General features: G+C 49.0%; 1 protein-coding gene across 1 annotated transcript in view; it reads left to right on the forward strand.

Annotated features, from left to right (window-relative positions):
- The window catches only part of LOC110530995 (protein unc-13 homolog A), a 120336-nt gene that overhangs the window by 48465 nt on the left and 64035 nt on the right, over positions 1-7836 (forward strand). The window contains exons 10-11 of the mRNA XM_036986346.2: positions 854-1963; positions 2194-2296. Coding sequence (XP_036842241.2) covers positions 854-1963; positions 2194-2296 — 1213 coding nt within the window. The remainder of the gene's footprint in view (positions 1-853; positions 1964-2193; positions 2297-7836) is intronic.

Raw genomic sequence — 7836 nt, forward strand, 5'->3', positions numbered from 1 at the left:
TCTCTCTCTCTTTCTCCTTATCGCTCTCTCTTTCTCCTTATCTCGCTCTCTCTTTCTCCTTATCTCTCTCTCTTTCTCCTTCTCTCTCTCTTTCTCGCTCCTTCTGTCTCTCTCTCATTTATTTCTCTCTCTGTCTAACACTGCTGTTTTGCTTACCTCTTATTGATTAACCATCAGTTTAGTGGGTTTTACCTTCACAGTCAGGTGTTATAGCAGAGCGTTTTACTATTGCTCAGGGATGCTCTGGATATTGTGTACTTTACGAAAGTGTCTGTATGCCTGTCTGTCCCTCCATGGTAATGACTATTTCTTACTCTTCCTTTCCTTCCTCATTTCCCACTTCCTCCCTCCTCCACCTTTCTCTCATCCTGTCTCTACTTCCTCCCTCCTCCACCTTTCTCTCGTCCTGTCTCTACTTCCTCCCTCCTCCACCTTTCTCTCGTCCTGTCTCTACTTCCTCCCTCCTCCACCTTTCTCTCGTCCTGTCTCTACTTCCTCCCTCCTCCACCTTTCTCTCGTCCTGTCTCTACTTCCTCCCTCCTCCACCTTTCTCTCGTCCTGTCTCTACTTCCTCCCTCCTCCACCTTTCTCTCGTCCTGTCTCTACTTCCTCCCTCCTCCACCTTTCTCTCGCCCTGTCTCTACTTCCTCCCTCCTCCACCTTTCTCTCGCCCTGTCTCTACTTCCTCCCTCCTCCACCTTTCTCTCGCCCTGTCTCTACTTCCTCCTTCCTCCACCTTTCTCTCGCCCTGTCTCTACTTCCTCCCTCCTTTGACTTCTCTCTTCCCTGTCTCTCACTCTTCCACTCTTCTTTTGCCCTCTCTTCTCTTTCTCCTCCCTCCGCTCCTCTCCAGCCCTACGGGGAGCTATGCGTCGTCGGCAGAGTTGAGTCGCTGCAGCAGCCAGCTGAGTGAGGAGGAGTACGGCCCAGAGTACAGAGAGAGGGATCCTTACGATGAGAACGACTCTTACCACTCCTGTCACTCCTCTGTCACCTACAGCAAGGGCTCTCCCGACTGGGACCCTGACGAGACCCAGGGGGGGTACAGCGATGAGGGGGGCTACAGTAAGGACGGGGGTGAGGAGGGGGCCCTCTATGAGGAGGATGACGGGGGCCTGTATGAGGAAGAGGGGACATATGAAGGAGAGGAGGGCGAGATTTATGACGATGAGGATTACCCTCTGGACGGCACCCTCAGTGAGGATATGGAGGTCCCCTACACCCCTACCCCCACCAGCACGGCACCCCCCACACTCGACGTCCCCGGTGCTTCTAGACCCCCCCTGGAAAAACAGCCTTCTCTGCATCAACATCAGGCGCCACCCGTCCAGCCGCCCAGCCAAGCCCCAAATCAAGCCCACCCTCCGACCATGGCTCCAGGAGGACAGCCCCTGGGTCAGCCACCCACCCAGGCCCCTCAACCACAATCTCAGCCACAGCCAGTCCCCGGCCCAGCACCAGCCCAGTCCTTCTTCTCCATGGCAAAGCCCTTCTCAGCAGCAGTAACAGGCCTGGCCTCATCTTTTCTGTCTTCTGGACTCCCCACTGCCCAACCTGCCCAGCCTCACCCCCCAGGCCCACAACCCCAGGCTCACCCCCCAGGCTCACAACCCCAGCCCCAGTCTGCCTCCTCCATTCCCCCGTCTCACCCTGCCACCGGGGCCCCTTCCCCTCAGGGCACGCAGTCCACAACCACTGGCCCTCCCTCCCAGCCGACCCCCTCCACTGCCCCCACCTCTCAGGCCCAGCCCCCTGCCCAAACAACTCCCCAATCAGAGGGCCCCAATTCCAAACCCCCCCTGCCGGAGGACCAACACCTTCTAGAGGAAAACGAACCCCTTCCACCCGAGGTTAGGATCCCCACCCCCATAGAGGAGGAACCCTCCATGGAAGACGAGGAGCTGAGGTTTGACGAGAGCCGCCCCCCCACCCCCATAGAGGAGGTTGAGCCCATCCCTGAGAGGTAAACCCCCCCCCCCCCCCCCCTCCCAAATCTCTAATATTTTAGCCTTTCAGAGCAACAGGGGCATTTGTTTTATTGGGCCACCATATTGGGTGGACTGTGAAAAAGAACATGAATATGCATCTGAAATGACCCCCTATTCCCTATATAGTGCACTACTTTTGACCAGGGAGAGGGCCATTTGGGACCCAGACATGGAGTTGTTCTCAGTCCTGTTCTTGTCCCTGTAGTGGTCCTGTAGATGAGGAGCCCAAGGAGCCGGTGGACCCGTCGCTGCGGGCTAGAGAGAACTGGCTACGAATCATCAACAGGGTCCAACAGCAGCTTCGGGAGGTAAGATCTCCCACTCACACCTTATGCCCCAGTCCCATACAACTGTCCCGGTCCCATATAACTGTCCCAGTCCCATACAACTGTCCCGGTCCCATACAACTGTCCCGGTCCCATACAACTGTCCCAGTCCCATACAACTGTCCCAGTCCCATATAACTGTCCCAGTCCCATACAACTGTCCCAGTCCCACACAACTGTCCCAGTCCCATACAACTGTCCCAGTCCCACACAACTGTCCCAGTCCCACACAACTGTCCCAGTCCCACACAACTGTCCCAGTCCCATACAACTGTCCCAGTCCCACACTACTGTCCCAGTCCCATACAACTGTCCCAGTCCCATACTACTGTCTCAGTCCCATACTGCTGCCCTATACCCCAGCCCTACCCCCATCTTCTTGCACTATACCCCACTATACCCCATCTTCTTGCCCTATCCCCAGTCATATACCCCATCCTCTTTCCCTCACCCCAGCCCTATACCCCATCCTCTTGCCCTATCCCCAGCCCTATACCCCATCTTTTTGCCCTATCCCCAGCCCTGTACCCCATCTTCTTGCCCTATCCCCAGCCCTGTACCCCATCCTCTTGCCCTATCCCCAGCCCTGTACCCCATCCTCTTGCCCTATCCCCAGCCCTGTACCCCATCCTCTTGCCCTATCCCCAGCCCTGTACCCCATCCTCTTGCCCTATCCCCAGCCCTGTACCCCATCCTCTTGCCCTATACCCCAGCCCTACCCCCATCTTCTTGTCCTATCCCCAGCCCTATACCCCATCCTCTTGCCCTATCCCCAGCCCTATACCCTATCTTCTTGCCCTATACCCCAGCCCTACCCCCATCTTCTTGCCCTATACCCCATCTTCTTTCCCTATCCCCCATCTTCTTGCCCTATACCCCAGCCCTACCCCCATCTTCTTGCCCTATACCCCAGCCCTACCCCCATCTTCTTGCCCTATACCCCATCTTCTTGCCCTATCCCCAGCCCTACCCCCATCTTCTTGCCCTATACCCCATCTTCTTGCCCTATCCCCAGTCCTATACCCCATCTTCTTGCCCTATCCCCAGTCCTATACCCCATCTTCTTGTCCTATCCCCAGTCCTATACCCCATCTTCTTGCCCTATCCCCAGTCCTATACCCCATCTTCATGCCCTATCCCCAGCCCTATACCCCATCTTCTTGCCCTATCCCCAGCCCTATACCCCATATTCTTGCCCTATACCCCAGCCCTACCCCCATCTTCTTGCCCTATCCCCAGTCCTATACCCCATATTCTTGCCCTATACCCCAGCCCTACCCCCATCTTCTTGCCCTATACCCCATCTTCTTGCCCTATCCCCAGTCCTATACCCCATATTCTTGCCCTATACCCCATCTTCTTGCCCTATCCTCTTGCCCTATCCCCAGCCCCCTACCCCATCCTCTTGCCCTATACCCCAGCCCTACCCCCATCTTAAAGTCATCCCGACCCCATGTAGCATACCTAACCAGCCTTGTTTCCAGATCCAGCCTGCACCCCAGTCCCATCCTTAGTGCTTTATCCAGATGAAGGGAGGAAGAGAGGGACAATAGTAGACACATTCTAAAAGTCTCTGAAGTACTTTTTGCAGAGCTTTGAAAAATGAATGTGATATGCATTATTTACTGCCAAAGTCGGGTGAATGGGTTCCCGATGTGCATTTAGATACAGCAGTGCAGACCTAATGTGTCTTACACAGTATACAATTCATATTTTAAATGATCTGGAGATACATTTTATATAGATGTTGGTGCACATTTGCCCTTGGTATGGAAAATAACTCACTCAACTCTGTCTTTCAGTCATACAGAACTGCTAAAATAATTGATTTGAATGTTTACTTTGGCTTGATTGATTTGTTTATTAGTTTGCTCACATTTCTTCACGTATCATTTTGCTAATCATTCTTTTTGTATAGAATGAATAATCACTTTCTTTGATGTTTATGTTGGTGTTTGTCACTGTGTTTATGTTTTGGTATTTTGTTGATTTCCCTTATCACCCCTTTTGTTTTTTTGTCCCACTACTTCGTTTTCTTTCCAGTTTCATGTCATTGTCATAGCGATACTCACATGCACTCTGGTCGGCCATGATTGGAGCAGATTGACAGGTGGGTACAAAGTGATTGGTTGTTCAAGATAATGGATGACCTGTTGGCCAATGATGTTTCAGTAATGTCCTGCAGTGCTCACATTCATTTTCGCTTTAATTTGACCTTTTCCATTTCACTTGTCAACAACTACGTTGCATAATCTTATCCAATGTTTCCTTGTTAGAATTTCATGGATACTCTGCACATTCATTATTATGATTTTAGAACTGTAACAATCTCTCAGCAAAGCCCGTAGAACTTAACTACAGTCAGGTGAAATTAGAAAGAAACTTTTCCATCAATATATTTGCAGTGTTGCCTGCGAAATCAATCCATAACATACTTGTTTATACCTCTTCATATTCTGACGCAGTATGATTTAGATTTTGCTTTCAGGAGTTCTTCATGGGTTTATGATCATTCTGCCTGTGCAGATTCAAGCTGGCCTTAGATAAAACCAAACAAACAGAGTCATGATGTGGGAGGCAGAATCCCAAGGTTAAATGAGTAATAACTCTCTCTCTCTCTCCGTGTCTCTCTCTCTCCGTGTCTCTCTCTCTCTGTCTCTCTCTCTCTCGCTCGCTCTCTCTCTCTCGCTGTCTCTCTCTCTCGCTGTCTCTCTCTCGCTGTCTCTCTCTCTCGCTGTCTCTCTCTCTCGCTGTCTCTCTCTCGCTGTCTCTCTCTCTCTTGCTGTCTCTCTCTCTCTCTCTGTGCCTCTCTGTGTCTCTCTCTCTCCGTGTCTCTCTCTCTCTCCGTGTCTCTCTCTTTCCGTGTCTCTCTCTCTCTGTCTCTCTCTCTCTCGCTGTCTCTCTCTCTCGCTGTCTCTCTCTCGCTGTCTCTCTCTCTCTCTTGCTGTCTCTCTCTATCTCTCTCTCTCTCTGTGTGCCTCTCTCTCTGTGCCTCTCTCTCTGTCTTTCTCTCTCTCGCTCTCTCTCTGTCTCTCTCTCTCTCTCTCTCTCTCTGTGCCTCTCTCTCTGTGTCTTTCTCTCTCTCGCTCTCTCTCTCTCTGTGTCTCTCTCCCTCTCTCTCTCTCTCTCTCTCTGTGTCTTTCTCTCTCTCGCTCTCTCTCTGTCTGTGTGTCTCTCTCTCTGTGTGTCTCTCTCTGTGTCTCTCTCCCTCTCTCTCTGTCTCTCTCTCTCTCTCTCCCTCTGTGCCTCTCTCTCTGTGTCTTTCTCTCTCTCGCTCTCTCTCTCTCTGTGTCTCTCTCCCTCTCTCTCTCTCTCTCTGTGTCTTTCTCTCTCTCGCTCTCTCTCTCTCTGTGTGTCTCTCTCTCTGTGTGTCTCTCTCTGTGTCTCTCTCCCTCTCTCTCTGTCTCTCTCTGTGTGTTATCCATAAGGCTAAAGCAGGCTAAATTAAATAGCCTAAATTATACAGAAACAAATAAATCATTCAAAATAGGCTACGTCACCAGAAAGCATGGCAGGAAAACAGTTCGGAAAGCAAATGGCTATTGCTGTAAAGAGACGACAAAGAAAAGACTCTAATCTGTATTTTTTGTTGTAAAAATTCTTAACTTAATTAAGCAAACGGGGCGGCAGCATAGCCTAGTGGTTAGAGCATTGGACTAGTAACAGAAAGGCTGCAAGATCAAATCTCTTAGCTGACAAGGTACAAATCTGTCATTCTGCCCCTGAACAGGCAGTTAACCCACTGTTCCTAGGCTGTCATTGAAAATAAGAATTTGTTCTTAACTGACTTGCCTAGTTAAATAAAGGTAAAATATATATATATATATATTTTAAACACTATAGCCTATCTTATTAGCATCGGCCATATCCCTGGTGAGTGTGCATATTCACTCTTTATCATTGTTGGGTCAGAGCCACTTGAACATTTTTGTTGGTTGACAAGGTGTCTCCCCTTCTCGAGGGCCGATTATATGGATCCTACAACATGGTTTTTATGGATCTGTTTGTCAGTCTCAGCAGAGTAGGCTACCCTGTAATGTTTGGTGTATATACAATGATGATGCTAATGTTCCAGTCTTAGAAAGTGTAGTAGAAATGCATGAAATGTGTTTATAAAAGGCCAAATCTTTCCTGTGCAAAGAAAGGAGAAGTGTATCTGATATAGTCTCCTCTACACCACTGCATGCTCAGCCGTGCATGGAACCGTCTGTTTTGCGAACAGTGATTAAGTTATATTATTAGCCTAATTATGACAATCCAATCTACTAATCACATTAGGATTAGTAGGCTATCTTTCGTAAGTCTGTAAATGCCATGATGCCTGGAATGCTTTTTTTATGGTGAAAATTAGCTTCCCCAAACTCACATGCTGCCTATGCTGCAAAGGTGTGTTCAGTTAAAGCCGCTGTTTGGGAATGGTACGTCTACTTTGGGACTTTTGAATGAATTAAATACATGTTTACCCTCGAATCATACTTAATATGCCCTTATAGGTCTATGGCAGAGCTGCTCAGTTCCAGGGCTTGAGGGACAAAGAATGGCTGGTTTTCTTTTCCTCTTTGGTCAATTCATGTCATTGGCCTGAGAGTTCACTTACCGGGTGTCCCAATTCTGAGCGGTTTCTTCAGTAGAAGGTCCTCCTCAAGGTCTCTGTAGAAGTGATTTCACAGTTTACTAGGTCTAATTTAGCTCTATGACTTAGAGAAGGAATGAGAGGGAGGGAGGGAGGTGGGAACAAGAGAAGGAAGGAAAGAGTGAAGAGAATAAAGAGAGAGATAAAAATAGAGGTAGAGAGAGAATTGGGTCTGTGCAGTTTTAAGAGCATTCTCTGAGGTCTGAGGTAGTCATCAGTGGTGGAAAAGGTCTGGATATCCCTGTTAGAGGGCTCGGGGCATCCTCCCCCACAAGGAAGAAAAAAATCTAATTTTCCAGCTAAATGCTGCACTCTAGTGCACTCCTGACATGCTCCTCAAGGCCGGCCCGCTCATTAGGCAGGATTAAGCGGCAGTTTTTGGCAGCAGATTGATGAAGGTAGCATTTTCTAAGCTAAACTGACCAAGACGCACCTCCAACAACACATAAAACCTCACATAATTCTGCCCAAAAACAATGAGTGTCCAGTTTGTCAAAGCCAGGGATGCAAAATATTTCACTTGTCCATTCCCAGCACGCCTCTCCAGTGTCCTGTTGGAGAGACGCGTCACTGCAGCGCTCCACCAACGTTCAGTTAAACAAATGATCTAACATAAATCATGTAGCAGATATAGGATATAGTAGAACTAGCCTTTTCTTTAGCCTACAGGATGGAGATACAATGTATGACAATGTAATGAGATGGAACCCTTTTACATCATACAGGTTTCTCTAGCCTAACCTAAATGGTGCCCAAACAAATACAAAATGTACTAATAAACAATAGAAAATGGACAGTCAGGACTACTCAAAACTGCTGTCCAGGAGTTTCAGCCCGTGGACAAAATTGTCATGATCAGTGGTTTCAAGTTTGGTTTCCATTGCGAAAA

This window comes from Oncorhynchus mykiss, chromosome 8, assembly GCF_057628025.1.
Source record: "Oncorhynchus mykiss isolate SJ-2025 chromosome 8, ASM5762802v1, whole genome shotgun sequence".
NCBI classification, from domain to species: Eukaryota; Metazoa; Chordata; class Actinopteri; order Salmoniformes; family Salmonidae; genus Oncorhynchus; species Oncorhynchus mykiss.